At 37.7% G+C, this 16,039-nt stretch overlaps 1 protein-coding gene across 2 annotated transcripts in view; it reads left to right on the plus strand.

Moving 5' to 3' along the window:
• The window catches only part of LOC113396688 (neuroligin-1-like), a 677,577-nt gene that overhangs the window by 535,541 nt on the left and 125,997 nt on the right, over positions 1 to 16,039 (plus strand). Inside the window, exons 16-20 of one of the 2 annotated variants that reach the window (XM_026634737.2) lie at positions 4,988 to 5,134; positions 12,812 to 12,934; positions 13,198 to 13,335; positions 13,731 to 13,845; positions 14,186 to 14,884. In XM_026634737.2, coding sequence (XP_026490522.2) covers positions 4,988 to 5,134; positions 12,812 to 12,934; positions 13,198 to 13,335; positions 13,731 to 13,845; positions 14,186 to 14,234 — 572 coding nt within the window. In that variant the 3' untranslated portion in view covers positions 14,235 to 14,884. Of the gene's footprint in view, positions 1 to 4,987; positions 5,135 to 12,811; positions 12,935 to 13,197; positions 13,336 to 13,730; positions 13,846 to 14,185; positions 14,885 to 16,039 lie in introns of those variants that run through there. The other variant, XM_026634736.2, reaches the window with a different exon arrangement.

The raw sequence follows: 16,039 nt of genomic DNA on the forward strand, positions 1-16,039 counted from the left end.
CGGTATTAGATACCAGTCATCAAATATTACTTCGCCAAAAACTTAGTACTTTTACTTAAGAGTTTCTTTTAGGTGAGAGTTTCCAAGGTTGGCGGCGCATTGGTGATGTAAGGAACGGTTATTATTTCTTCGCCAATGTTTACGGGCGGCGGGGACCTTTACACTCTATATGTCTTTATATATTAGTGATAGAACATTTCAATCAATACATTTCATAATCCTTTTTGCTGTTTATATATGTACAAATACATAGAGTCATTGAGAATTCCTCAAGAACAAAGGAACCGAAGTAAACGTCCCCTCAGACAAAGTATTAAAATGCCTTTCATATCACTTACCTTTCAATATATCACATAACGAGAGTTTTATCGATATCATTTCCAATTTGGAGGCATTCCAAGACGTCGCGAGCAGCAATTACGGAGGGTTCCGATTATTCTCATTCAACCCCCTTCCCCCCTCCACGATCACAGCGAAGGTTCGTCGCTAATTTATTAAAGATGCCAGAAACGCCATGCTAATGAGACCAGATAAATGCTAGATCGATTTGCTTATTGGAAATTTTGCTATCAATTAATTTTTGAAATGGATTTTATAATTGGAACGAGTGTTGGACAGATTTTTGGGGTGTAATACACAAAATGGTCTACTGTTCTGCTCGATGGTTGTGCCAGCCCGTCTGCATTCTGCATTCTACCATTTCAGTTCGTAATGACCAGGATTGATGACCAGTTCAGTTCGTAAAAAAATACTGACCTCAATTTATTATGAAAAAAGTAGAAGTCTCCTTGCATATTATTATAGAATTAATATCTACACATCTATAAGAAAATTATTCTAGCGTCACATAAATGCTTTGATCTTCTGTGATGGCTGTGATCTGTGCGATTAAAATCAAAGTACGTAAGTAGGTACGCGCTACAAGCATGCTTTTAGGAAGTACGTTAAGATTCAATTTTGTAAATTAAATTTTTTGAATTGTTATACTTACCTATCGATAGTCAAAGTAAAAACTGGTTTTGAAAATAAATTACACAGACTTAAGAAAATCAGGCGAAAGAAACTCAGCAGATATACATTTTTTTTTAATTTTGTACACATCCAGTGTTTTAAATTATTTATGAATTTACTTATTATGTAATTAACATTTGGACAACGAAAGTTCAGAGAGTTTTTTTTTTTAATTTATCAGTAGTTATACTGCTTTCAATCATATTACTAGTAAACATATAAAAAGAAGACCGTTGCAGATTGCCTCACAAGAGTGTTAATAAATAAAGTATAAAATTTCATGTGCACCGCAAGTACACCGCAATATAAATTTAAGAAGGCTTATCTTTCTTTCGACTTAATGTAGTTAAAAATATTGCTGAAATTGACGCAGAACGATCAATAAGTGATGCAATTTATTTTGTTTACCTATATTTGTAGTACTATATGTTAGTTGAGGTCCATGTGAACGCTTAGGATAAGTTTTAACGACCCTTGTAAGCTAAAATCTCTCTTCTGTATAAACAAAGTTGTAGGAAATATATTATATTAATTTAACGGCAGTATGCTAATGACTTACACACAATACGACCGACCGTCAGATGTCCCACAGTCCGCACCTGCTTAGCAATTAACACGCCGCTGAAGATATAACTTCTCAAATTTTAAATTCAAATTCCTAAACTTCAGGTCACCGAGACTTGGGAACAAAGACCATTGTACGATACTTCGAGAGGAGAAAATGTCAATGGAATCCTAAGTGGTTTTCTTTTAAGTCTCGGTTTGTTTACTCCCGCTTATCCTAAATACACACAATTAGTACTAAAACGCGACCCACAATCCCGTTGAAAGCGTAGGGAGTCTCCAGTGTGTGCCAAATTCTACGCTTTAATTTTCTATTCAAGCGGCTGTCAGCGAGTCGCCGTTTTAAAGTTTAAAATATGAATACTTTATGTTCTGCTAAGCGAGGGTTGTGTCGCTCCAGAGAAATAAATTGCGGGCTTCGCTTTGATGGAACATTTTTCATCATCATTCTATAATTTGAAGGATTCGTCAGGGTGGAAGGATGGGTGACATAAATGTGTTCATGATGAATTAAAACCCTTTTATTTATCTGGCTATATGATGCGCTGTCGTCGACCCTCTGATGTTAATAATATTATGTTGATAATTTATTTTCTCCTTACTTGTAACCAATTAGGTTTACAAAATGTTTCTATTGCATGAATATAACAAATTAATTTAAAAGGTACAATTAGATCTTTTAACAAACGCTTGATAATTAGTCCAAAGTTTTGAGATACTTTAAATCAATTACAATAGTGGAATTTAAAACAAGTAAGAACGTAAGTCTTGTCGTATTTCCTGACAATTGTAATATCCACGCTAATTTGGCAACGAAAACCTTACCAACTTGGACTCGGTTTTGAGAAAACTTTCTTTCAAACGATCTCACTCGACGACTACTTGTGGTTTCAGCTTCAAATGGAAATCTGTAATTGTTACTTCAAATTGGATGAGACTCTGATATTTTATCGAGCACATAGCCGCGGAACGGTTCTAAAACTTTGGCGAATCCTCAATGGTCCGGACAATGTCCTTAAAGCCACTTATTTTCCAAAACTTTTCAACTTTAAGAATATTATACGCTTCAAATACAATATGCGGCTCTAGGGTAGGGAAATATCCTTCAACTGTTCAAACTCTTCCTTTAAATTAAACAGTAATTTTAAAAAAAGTTATAAGGCATTGTTTAGTTCTCAGCGCATTCTTATAGTTCGGTTCAGCGTTAGCTCGCTTATTATGTGCTCTTCTTATACTAATTAACTCTTTGTTTTATTCTGTACTTTATTGAGCAGTTTCATTTTAATCAACACAATATAAACTAAACTGAGCCACAATAAACATTTTACAAATCACATCTGTTTACGAGAGTGTTTTTCGCGGGTATAAAATCTGCAAATTTACCCAGTGTTAATAATAACGAAGTCTGTGTGGACGTGATTAAAACCCTCGGCGCATAAAAAATGAAGCAGATCCCGGCCCCGTAGCGGTCTCCAACAACAAAGAGCTTAATCTAACAATCGACGAGGCGTTAATAAAACAATGGACGGACTAAATGTAACTGTTAACTTAAATAGAATAAAGCGGACATCGTGTGTTACAACTCGAGGGAAACAATGTCACGGATTCATTACGGAGACAAAGGCTGAAGTTCTCCCACCTGTATCGCCCCTATTCCGGACTCCTCAGCTATGCGTGCTCGAATATCTTCCAACTCTAAAACAATGCGCGTAACTTCGGGCGACAACTTTCATTACAGGAATGATAGTGATTCTCCACGAAGTGTTGCTGCCCCCCTCGTGTAAGTTCGAAATGTAGAGCACTTATTCATCGGGTCAATGTTCAGTGGAGTTAGTGCGAGCGCGTGTCTAGAAGTCTGTTACAAGTTTCCTTGTTGCATAGTCTGCATCGTCTGCAGTGAGTTACTCGCGCTGAATTTCAAATTAGGTTCAGTCCAGCTAATCCACACTTAAATTGAGGAGCGTGCTCGTCCGGCGACTGGCTCGGATATTTAAACTCTCCGTTCTTTTTAAGTACTATTTCGGTCGCCTACGTTTTTTTGGATGAATCTCTTAAATTTATTCCAGTTATCGTGTAAAATATCGTTTTTTTGTGTCTGTTTTTCGTAATTGGATTTCAATTTATCGCTCTATTTATAACACTATAACTATCGATTTTTTTGAGATGATAATACAATTTAAGCAAATAAAATACAATAAAATGATGTTATTGATTTTATGATTAGCATTCATTGTGAAAAACATCTTTTGTCGGCCTTTTCCGCACCTATGTTATTTCGTTCCAAACTGTTAATAGAAACTCATCCTTCAAGGAATTTAAAATCAAAATATTTATTGATAATTTAAAAACTTGAATAAGGTGTAAAAAGTATACTAAAAGGAGTAAATTTCAAATTCCAAACGTAACTTGAAAATTTATAGAGGAATTTTAATATCAACCCAAGACCGATCTTTATTAAACTCTTCGGTATAGAGCGAAAAAAGTGTAAAAGTCCAATGCAAGTAACGCCTTTGATGTGGGGTATTGGAAGTGGGGTGGGGGTGACGGGGAGGGCGAGGGATCTAGAGGGCAGAGCCGTCACGTCGCTGCGATCGTTCTCCTTGAAATATGACAGTGAAATAATGCCATCGTTCAGTAAGCCCGCCCCGATGAAGGAAATATTGCCGGCGCATGAGCGTACCTGAGCTCTCCGCTAAACCTGTTTTTCAGACTTGCGGTGCCGTAACTACCGTACCCTGAATGCTAAGATTGCTATACAATAGTCACACCGGTTACTTTGTTCGTGTAGCACAAAAGATCACAATGTTTCCGTTTAAATCCATGATTGATTAAAATTGTGGGGTTTTTTTTACGACACAAAATGGTTACAATAGGGATTCTAGGTTTTGATAAAAATATTTCTTCGTAGATTTCATCAAATCAAGTAAACCAACTTGACTGTCTATAAAGCAATAGACGCAATAGTAAAACGAGAACTATGAGTCATGTGTGCAGTTATTTCAACTTGAAGCATATAATACACACGTTCTTAATCCTAACAGATGTTGACATATTATTAATTTATCTTTCTTCAATATCATTCGATCTCTTTTTAATTAGATGTCTCAATACATATACGGATATTATATTTAGCTTAGAAGACGTAATAAATACGAAGCATTCATAAATGAATGGTTTTGATTGGAAATATCAACTCCAATTCTATTTATTTATTTGTGAACGAAATGATTATCAAACCGGTTTTAAATAAAAAATAACGTGAGTCTAAGTCATTTTGTTTTTTTCAAGAATTAAGTTATTGCATTTTCCCTCCAATTATATGTAAAAGTTTTTGATGGCAGATTAATAATAATTAAGCCTGATTTGCTACTTAATTACAGATTGTATAATTTGTTCGATTCTCGTTTGTTTCAGGCGGACTTGTCCTGCCGCAACACGAAGCAGCAGGTGGGCGCGCTGTTTACGCGCAGCAACTTCGTCACGCTCAAGTACGTGACCGACAACTGGGGCACCGACGCCAACGGCTTCAAGCTCGTCATCACTGCCGTTAAGGACCCCAGTAAGTTTTAGTTTTGTTATAATTGATGTTGCTTTTAGTATGTTCCGTGATGGCTCAGTAGTTAGTACGTGCATCTCAATCGATGATTTCGGGTTCAAACATAGGCCAGCATTGAATTTCCATATGCTTAATTTCGAACGAAGAATCGAACATTGTGTGAGGTGGAATTAGTTCCAAACTTTTTCCTCTAACAAAAGAGGAGGTCTGATTGTTACTTTAATGCATTATTGGCAATACATAACCTCATTAGCCAGGTGAATCAGTTGTTATAACATCTTCTATGTTTAACGTCCTCGGTGAACCTATAAAGATGTAGATCCCAATGTTAGCATGTTAGTTGTAGCTGGGCAAAAGCCTCCTCTCCCTTTGAGGAGAAGGTTTGGAGCATATTCTACCACGCTGCCCCAATGGTTTGGTGAATACACATGTGGCAGAATTTAGTTGAAATTATACACATGCAGGTTTGCTCACGGTATTTTCTTTACCGCCGAGCACGAGATGAATTATAAACACAAATTAACCACATGAAGATTCAGTTGTGCTTGCTTAGATTTGAACCCGCAATCATCAGTTAAGATGACTGCATTCTAACCACTGTGCCATCTCTGTTCTTAAAGCATTACCTATGTAAAATACAATTTGTAATCTTGGAGCTAAAGATACCCTAGATTTAGTTTGTTTTTAGCAAAGTAGGATTGTTACTGCGTCGTCTTAATAACGTATTTAAAACACCAAAAAAAACCAGCGACAAATGTATTCCTGATACTAATTTCTCAGTATCAGTCTTGGTAGGGCTTTATGTGAGCCTGTCTGGGTAGGTACGAGCCAATCACCATATATTCTAACGCCTAAAAACAATAGTTATTATTGTTGTGTTGTAACAGGAACAAGGGATATGACATCTTAGTTTCCAAGGTCGGTGGAGATTTGGCAAATTCTTAGCCTTAATCAAATCAAATCAATTTTATTCAAGTAAACTTCACAACGAAGCGTTTTTGAATCGTCGATATTAAAAAACTACCACCGTTTCGGAAAGCAGCCTCCAGCGAGAAGAAACGGCAAGAATCTCGCATAGTTGCTCTTTTCAAATAAACAGATTTACAATGCTGTTTTTTTTACAATAATTAGTGTCCCGTGATGGAAACCGAGCCTAAATCCAGGCGTTTTTGTCTAAAAAGTACTCATTTAATGAATAATAAGACTTATTTATTAATTTAGTCTTAGAAAACTTTTTAAATTTTGTAAATGGTAAATTGGTTACATTTCCCGGTATCTTATTATATATGCGTATACCATTGCCCAAAAACGTTCTCTGTACCGTATGCAAACGGAAAGTAGGGGTTACAAGTTTATTCGTATTTCTTGTATTAATAGTATGTATATCAGCTTTTATGGAATACTTTTGTATATTCTTCTGTAATGTCTATAAATATTGGACAACATCACATACATTACTCTGACCCCAATGTAAGTAGCTAAAGCACTTGTGTTATGGAAAATCAGAAGTAACGACGGTACCACAAACACCCAGACCCAAGACAACATAGAAAACTAATGAACTTTTTCTACATCGACTCGGCCGGGAATCGAACCCGAGACCTCGGAGTGGCGTACCCATGAAAACCGGTGTACACACTACTCGACCACGGAGGTCGTCAAAGTCTATGACTTACGATATACGATTGTAAGTCACGATCACATCGGATTATGAGTATAAGGGAATACTTATGGTATTGACGTTCATGTTATATAGGATATTAAAATGTTCCGCAAATCTGTATTAGTCCTATCTATGTCCTATTTACAAAATCAAAAGCTGAGGTCAGTTCGAATAGTAAAAAGGCAAATCGAATCGTTTTTTGAATGTAATGTCTGGTCTCTAAGGAGACATTGGAAGGACGTTACGAACTTTTGTGATATTGTTGTAATAAATAAAATAGCGTTAATAACACAATATATACGTTTACGATCAAAAAGCCAGCAATTTGTAAAGAACGTTTGTACATTTGATCACGCGAACACATCGGGGCGAGAGATTCCTCGTAGGAGTTCGCGTCGACCCTCTTTCGGCGTCACTTTAATTATCCTCAATGTTTATTTATTCGACGGAACGCTGTCGGGGCAGTTCGCACATTCCACCCTCATCTCGTCTTATAAATGAAAGTGTGTGTGTGTGTGTGAGTGGATATTATAAGCTTGGAAACCCTTTAGTCCACCACCACATTTTTTTTTCATATACGATAATATTGGCTATTATTGAAATATGTTAAGAAGCTTTGGAAGTCATTTGGAACATTGACCATGGAGTCGCTGCACCCGCAATAAACGTTCGAGTACAAAATTTAAAGTAAAATAATAATAATTATTATTATTATCGCGCGTCATGCATTGTTGCCACATGTAGCATCAATTAGATTTTCGGCTCGACTGCGTGGAAAAATATAGTGGTTTTTGGCAAGTTTGAGCGCTAACCGAGTTGCGTGGTACGTAACGCAATCATATCTGCTTATTCGCTTGTGAAGTATGCTTTGGGACGGAAACGCCTTTTGTCGCACTTTTACAGCGAACATGAGTTTCATAACTATAATATAACGAAAACATTTTTAAAGAAGTCTTGTACTTACAAGTTAAACTAACATCAGGGAAGCCCTTATGTAATAATTAATCCTAAAGTTTTAAAGAAAAACGGATTGGGTTAGTCATGGCAGACAAGAATATGAAATTCGATTTAAATAATATAAGCTTTATCTGTATATTGGTTTCGTAGTTTAACACAATTAGTCATTAGACAAAAAAACTGTTCTTTTAATACTATGGATATGTATCAAAAATACAAAGGAAGTCAACGAGGGGATTATAATATAATAGTTTTCGTCCGCGGCTTCTAACGCGTGTTAGGGTCAGTCGTAGGTTTTAGTAATGAAAAAGCCTACGACCTTCCTTGGGGTTCAAGCTTGTTTTATATCAAATTCATTTCAGTGATTTAACCGTGAAAGCGTGACCGAAGGACAGGCAGACTAACATTTATAATATATATATTAAAAGTAACAAAACTCAGTGTCATAGGGCATAGAACTCCACACCGTTGCAGTGCCAGTTTGTCTATTTATTTTGGAAGCCAACGTGATATACAAAGTATCTAATTCTATTTATACATGAAAGTCTTGGAAATATTACAATGTACAATACTCTTACAGGCTAACTCATCATGTAATAACAGAAAAATAAATAAAAAGACTACTGTGTCTATTAAAGAAGATATACATTATAAAAAAAACTATAAAACTGTTTATAAATGTATGACAAATCTCAACCGTATACGTTTCTTCGCCAAGTTTTCATCACCAGAAGACACTCAATAAATTATATATAACATATTATGTTCTTTATGGTCTTGGTTTATGGTTCGAATCTGTGAGTGTCAATTAAGATCTCCGTGCTCTATCTACTACACTTAAGTACATTTAAGTCAAAAGTTTTTTCTGTAATTCGTCAAGTTTTGCTTTTCGTCGGTATTTCCATTTTACCAGACATGCCTTTTAATAAAAATCTAATTGAATATTTTTTCAATAATTCGGCTTAATTTTCACTACCACTAATCATCAAGAGTCGTGATGGCCCTGTGGTTAGAACTCGTGCATCTTAACCGATGATTGCGAGTTCCAAACACAAACACGTACTATTCCATTTTGATGTATTTATAATTATTCATCTCGTGTTCAGAGGTAAAGAAAAATATCGCGAGGAAACCTGCGTGTGTCTAATGACAAGGATATTCTGCCACATTTATATTCACCAATTCATATCGGAGCAGCGTGGTGGCAATTTCAAACCTTCTCAAAAGGAAAGGAGTTCTGGTCCAGTAGTGGGACATTACAGTCTGTTATATTTTCTTTTTACTAATCATCAGGTGGTCCATTTGCCCGTCCGCCTATTAAATAGTAGATACAATTATGTGCGCAATTTAATACAATTATTTATATACAAATATATATACTTAGAGGAGGCCGTTGTCGGGAGACGAGTCGTAGGAGATTAACTCCGTGTGGCGATATTTAACTTCAAAAGTTTAAAACACATTCAAAAAGAAGAAAAATGAATTATTATAATTATTTGTATGAACAAGAACAGCAATAAATGCTTTATTTATTTATTTGCTTTATTTATACAAATATATTCAATATCCTGCATGAAAGTCAACGACTATTCATAAATCCACGTCATAACTTCTATGGATACGTTTATTACGAAATACATACACGTCAGAATATTGAAAACGTCAATGTAAATATATCCGCGGGATCATATTTAGTAAATATTAAACGAAATATAATAATTGAATGCAATCCTTTTTGAATGTTACACGATAAAACCGCTGAGCCGGCGCCGGATCTCCGTTTAAATTCAATTTATTATCCCTTGCCCTCGAACCGGTGTTGTTTTACGTCGCATTAATTTAGCGCATATATATTTTTTCTTCTTTTTGTTCATATTTAATTAAAAATGCTCCCGTAGTTATTTGTCCTTGTATTATATAATTACGTATTTAAAAGGTTTGTTCGTATATTGTGTATTCGCGTATATAATTTTGTAGAGTAATCGGTTCTTTGTCACTTTGCCACGTGGACACTTTCACCCGTACACTCTATTACAGTAACAGGGTATATGGGTGAAAGATGATATCTTCTTGGCCGATTTTAACCTGTCTCAGGGGAGACCAGCCAACTACGCAGGATATATTTCAGAAGTGTGTGCGCAAGTACAAGTGTATCCTGTATGCCCTCTCATTATCCGATGGGACGGCAAATCCGATACTACCGGAAATAGTTCCGGCGCTACTAAGGCCTTTATGTGCTTTCCGAGGCATCGGAACGTACACACTTCCAACATTCAGACTCCGGACTGCTACAGAATTTTTTGTAATAGAAAAATAAAATTTATCTGCTTGGCCTGAGATTTGAATCCAGCACCTCGGGATCTGAATTAGTGAGATTTATTCGATCGAATATATCGATATATCGAATTACTTTGAGAAAATTACATTTGATTTCCTACCAATATTATTACCAAAATGATTAATTGTTACACGTAAACCTTAACCGAATATTCTGACATGCATGGAATCCCACGATGTTTGTCAGTGCCAGATGTAAAACTGCAAAAATATGCGTATCCCGTATCACGGCGAATGGTAACCAGGTAAAACTGTTTGAGCAGTTGAGCTACAGCAGGGATGTCTCAGTTACATGCTACTAGGTAAATTCCACATTGATTATTAATACTATGTACAAGTAGATAATCCTACAACCAGATAGATATGTACTGGATACGATAACAATATTGCTACATTCCTAAATAAAACGTGAAACTATTCGAATACAATTTCAGTAATCGACGAAACGTACAATTATAATTGTTATTTGACAGAGAGAGAAGGGCCGCAGGGCGTCACCAGTGGAAATAATGGGCGTATTGTGTCATTTGTTGAGGATGTAAAAGTCATCATCCGAAGAGGGGTCCGATAGCGCGATTCTTTATTGCCGGGCTTACGCGATCATTGTTACGATGTTATCATAATATGTTAAAGCACCTCGTCCGAATGAACTAGTTGCTAGAACAAGTAGACCTTCTAGAAATGTTTTCGGTTCAAAGTATATTAGACGCCCATGCGTTTTTAATATAATAAATCTGTTACGCTTTAACAGCCAAGCCGCTGAACCGAATTTGAAAATGACATTTGGGTTCAAGTAACCTTGAGCCCCAAAGAGGCAAGGAGGCAAGAAGACATATGTTTCTATATAACTAACGTTTCTATACCTAGAACCAGATGACTAACACAACTAGTTATATAAAATTAAATGACTGCAGCACTATTTGTCCAATATATTAATAACCAATACAGTTTTGTGTTTTTAATACAGCCGTGAATTCCTCCAATGATGCTTGCGTTAAGGAAGATTGATTAAAAGTCGCATATCGTTATGATCAGCTCCTGGTATTAAAATATTCAAGATTCAAGAAGAACAAGCGAAAGAAAAATTACTGTTTTTTTAAGCTGAAAATTTAAAGCAAATGAAATATTATTTTTTTAAATAAGAATTATGTGATTCGCTTGGAAAAACTAACGTAACGTATGTAACACCCATTTATAAAATCTTTCCTCAAGTACTATGCAGATAATTAATGTACATAATCGACAAAAATCGGTAATAAATTTTTAAATTTATTTGTGCATAGGGATTTGATAAATTCCATTGTTTTGAAGCCGGTTAAAAGTGAATTGTTGGCAATATTTTTTTACACGTGTATTGTAAACAAATAAATTTTATTTGCGTCCTTTAAATATGTCCGGTGTGATCGACGTTCGTTGTTCGTCCACCAAAATCACTTGATGGATTGTCGTTCGTGTCTATTGTTCGCCGCCATTTTCCATCATGGCGTCCGTAATTCGATTACGTCATCACACGTCAGTGTTATTATTTTTAAATTACGAGCTTTAAACTTTTTTTTTATCCTCGATAACAAACGCTTGATATTGCTTGAAATAGATTAATGAATTATAATTTTAGCCTGATCATTTTTTATGACGTGCTACTGGGCCACAAGTGGTAACATAACATAACCATTGCGCCACGAACCTTGGGAACTATCCCTGTAGTCACACTGGGTCACTCACCTTTAAAATAGGTACGTTCCAGAGTTATATAATGTATAATAAATAAATTGGTATGAGCGGACCACGAAATGATAATTAAAGTTGGTCCACATCCGTTGCTTACATTGTATTTACATATGTGTTGTTATCATCTCATGCTTGGAGTTGAATGCAACCAACCCGAATCCTGAATTCGTAAGTGGAGGTGAGATCTTTATATTTTGAGATTTTGAGATTAATCTTTTGAGAGATTTACACCCGTTATCTACGTTTTAAAGCATGTTATGACCAACTAAGCATCCGAGCTAAGGAAACATTTTTTCTTTCGTGGGACTCACCGGCAACCAAGTGCCAGTGATATCCACTCCATCCCTTCGAATAGCGCCACGGGATCGCTTGTGCATACAACCGTAACGCCACGATGGTTGGCCCGCCTATGCGGGCCTCCAATCTAGAGGGGTTCGCGGGGTAAAAAGAACCCCTCTGCGATGCTTACGGCGGGGGAGAAAGTGCACACAGCGCCTACGCCTTCTCCCCTGTTGCCTTCGGCGGAGCGATTCAGCGGAGGCACTTTTCTTACGCAACCGAACTGCGACCTCCATCTGTGACATTAATAATAATAATCATCATCATAATGTTTTTATTGGTATACAGTATGATATATAAATCAAAGAGGCCCTGTACCCCTAAACTAGGAGACCCCGTATCTTAGGGGCCAGTGACTTACGTTTTCGCCGAAGAAGACTGTTTCCTTCCACCACCTCTCACTTCAGAGCATGGCATTTATCTCAACGAGAGATATATTCGTGTGTCTGAAAGCTGACTACTACTCCTCCAAAGGAGGGCTATGCATTTTGCTATATGGTACATATTACATAGGTGTTTTTGACACAGGTATGCTTAATATTATATAATAATATTGAAATCCATAGTAAATCTTATAATTAGATTAGAAATGTCATCCAAAAATACACATTTAACGCGTGAAAATTAAATATTCCTTATATTTTTATAATTTTCAGAACATGGCTGCAAGGAGTTCAGGTGCAAGCAACGCGAGTTCTGCGTCAGCGCGGACTTGACGTGCGACGGCGTGGACCACTGCGCGGACGGGTCCGACGAGGACACCGCCGCGCTTTGTCCCGGTGATTAAATGATTAGTGTTTTTGGTAATTATATTGTTACTGGAAAATATGTATACGGAATTACATATTTCCCAGATTTCAATTGAAGTTACTTTAGTTGATTCAGTTCTGAATTAATTCAAGGAGCTTATTGTTTACTATAGTCCACATAAATAGTAAAATTAACGTTTTTAAAAAATATATATATAAACGAATATTCGATTTGTCTTTGCACTGCGAAGCTTACGGGCTAACCTAATTACGATAAACTCTTATGTTCGCAGAGAGCGGTGGCGGCGCGCGTAGCGGTGCGTGGGCGGCGGTAGCGGCGGGCGGTGCAGCGTTGTTGGCGCTGGCGGCACTGCTGGCCCTCTGCTGCTTCTGCCGCCGACGCGCGCCAGCACCACTCACACACTTACATTGTAAGTGAATTTTTTTTTAAGAAGCCGTAAGAAATTTTGATAATTCCTTACATCCCCAATGCGCCATCTTTTGAACTGAGATGTTATGTCCCTTGTGCCTTTAGTTTAAACTGCCTCGCTCATATTTCAAACCGTAACACAACAATGCAAAGTATTGCTGCTTGCCGGTAGAATATGTGATGAGGGGGCCAGACGGACTTTTTTAATCCATATATTCATATAATGAATCGAAAAAAAAAAAATTATATTGTTTGATGTAGATTTTTTTTAATCAGTGTTTATTTACTTATATACGATATAATATATTTATTTCATATTTCTAATTTAAATATTGATTGATTAACAAAATGAAAGGTCGTATATGGATTAACGTGTTTCATTATATCATCCCGCAGTACAACAAATGGCCAGCAGCAACGGTGCGGGCGGCGGCAAAGGCGCGAGTGGCGCCACCGCCTCGCCCGCCACGAGGCTGCCGGGAAACTGGGCGCACCCTGCGGGCCCGCGCGGGTAACATATCCCCGCACTTCTCACATCATACTTACGACTATCATACTCTGCTTCATTTTATTTCTTACTCTAACTTATTATTTCAAGCGTTTTCACTTTATTATTTATTTCTTATTTTATCATTAGGTGGTTTTCCATATATATATGTTTTTACACGAACTAAAGAAAGACAAACCTTAGAGTGCAAGTTGTCACTGTTTATTGAATATTTATGTCATCGTTGTTGTAATAAGATTAATTGTAAAGTTGATCTGGAAAGCTGTTAGACAATTATCATAAATAATTGTAATGAGTTCTATTGGAGTATTCGGTATGTGTTCAGTAGCTCGTGGTGTTGCAGGTACAGGGCGGCGCGCCCGGGCCGCCTGCGGGCGCGGGCGCAGCGCTGAGCGGCGCCCCGCACAAAGACGAGTGGTTCGTCTGAGGCGGCCCGGTCGGGCCCGCAGGGCGGGGGCGCCGTACCGGCCCCCTACCGCTCCCAAATTCCGCTCTCCGACCGCCAGAACTTACCTGAACTACGACCAGTGATAGTAGGTGAGCGTGCGTGCGTCGGTCTGCGGAAAGGAACCTTCACATATCCGTTGAAAATAATAATTATATTAAGTGTTCGTCGACCGGTTCTGCCGCGAGTGTTCCTTTGACTGTCGTATTAGTTGTGACGTATGCGAGTGGGAGTCGCGTTTCTGATATAATATATTTTTTTGACTTGTGGTCGAACCGCGTAGAGAAAGTCGCTCTCGTAATGGTTAATCGAGACGCGAGTGAGTCGGAAGATCTTCCTTGGTCGCGTCGTGACCGGGCGAAGTCTGATGCTCACTGAGTGTCGCCGCGCGAGTTACTCGCACAATTCGTTTGCGCGCGTGACTCGCTCCTCACGCCTCACCATCGATCGCGTAAGTTACTCACGCGTTTGACTGCCTCGGGTACATAACGATTGTATCTCGCTGGACACAACCGTGAGTTTAACTCAAAGACCTATTACATCAAATAACCTTTTCAGTGTACAATATTTAGACCGTCTTAAAGGCAGTTCGTGTTAGTGCGGAAGTGTCTACTTTTAATCAGAGATTGTCTGAGTATTGCCTGATGTAATAAGTCTCTGTCGCGCGTATAAAGCGTGTCACTGCCATGTCACTCAGTCGTATTGCTCGCGCGAGCGGCTCCTCGCTGACTGGCGTGCGCTGCTCGCGCGAGTGCCTCGCTCGTGCTCGCTGAACGTCGTGTGGCGACCCTCAAGTCGTGTTCGAGTGTACGCGTTTCGGTAGACCTAAGTGTATTTATGGGAGTGATAGTTAACTGAAATTCTATCCGATGAAATTGTATAATCATTAGTGATGTAATGTATCCCAGTTTGTAATGTTATTTGTATACGTTCATTGGATAGCGCGTAGTGTGTGTAGCTGAGCATGCAGTATCGAAGATATTCACTTCTTGATTTCATAACGATTTCTGTTAAACTGTGTGTTTTATTAATATTTTATTTATTCACTTCCAAATTTTATCATAGAATAAGCATATTTTATGTATGTAAAACTTAAGTGAAATTTAAAATATATGATGTTCTTGACGCTGACTAAAGCGACGAGATGTTTGTTCAAACTTTTACGAGTATTATCGGACCATATGAATCATAGATATTATAAAGAAGCCATAGATGTATTTCGATTTCGTTATAATTAAGTTAACGCAATAAAGTTATTATAGAATTATACAGTGTGAACTAATATTTTATTGAAGAATGACATCGTGCAAATGATTTTTTATACGAATTCGACGAAGGTAGAACGTAAAATGTAGTATATTCAGAATACACGATATTCCCGATCGATCATCGCGCAGGCGTCCCCCACTACACCTGCGTCGGTTGCGCCTGCGCACGAGTGGGTCGTGACGTCACGCGCCCGCACGTGCTCTCTCGCGCGGCCGGGCACTTCGCGGCGCGGTCCGACCGCAGCCATGGTCCATTCTGATGATGAAAAAAACTAGGTGTAATCGCTTCGAAGACTCTTAACATAAAACAATAATAAACAAACTTCCATTTAACACGCTTAGGTATTCAACTATAAGGTAATACGATAACTTTAAACATTTGATGTTACACGTCGCTCTGTTTACAGGAGATTTTGTGAACTTTTTACCGTATAACTGGACTCGTGCATTAAGCTTATATACAGAACATCCACGTCTTATACAT

Source organism: Vanessa tameamea, chromosome 4 (genome assembly GCF_037043105.1).
Source record: "Vanessa tameamea isolate UH-Manoa-2023 chromosome 4, ilVanTame1 primary haplotype, whole genome shotgun sequence".
NCBI classification, from domain to species: Eukaryota; Metazoa; Arthropoda; class Insecta; order Lepidoptera; family Nymphalidae; genus Vanessa; species Vanessa tameamea.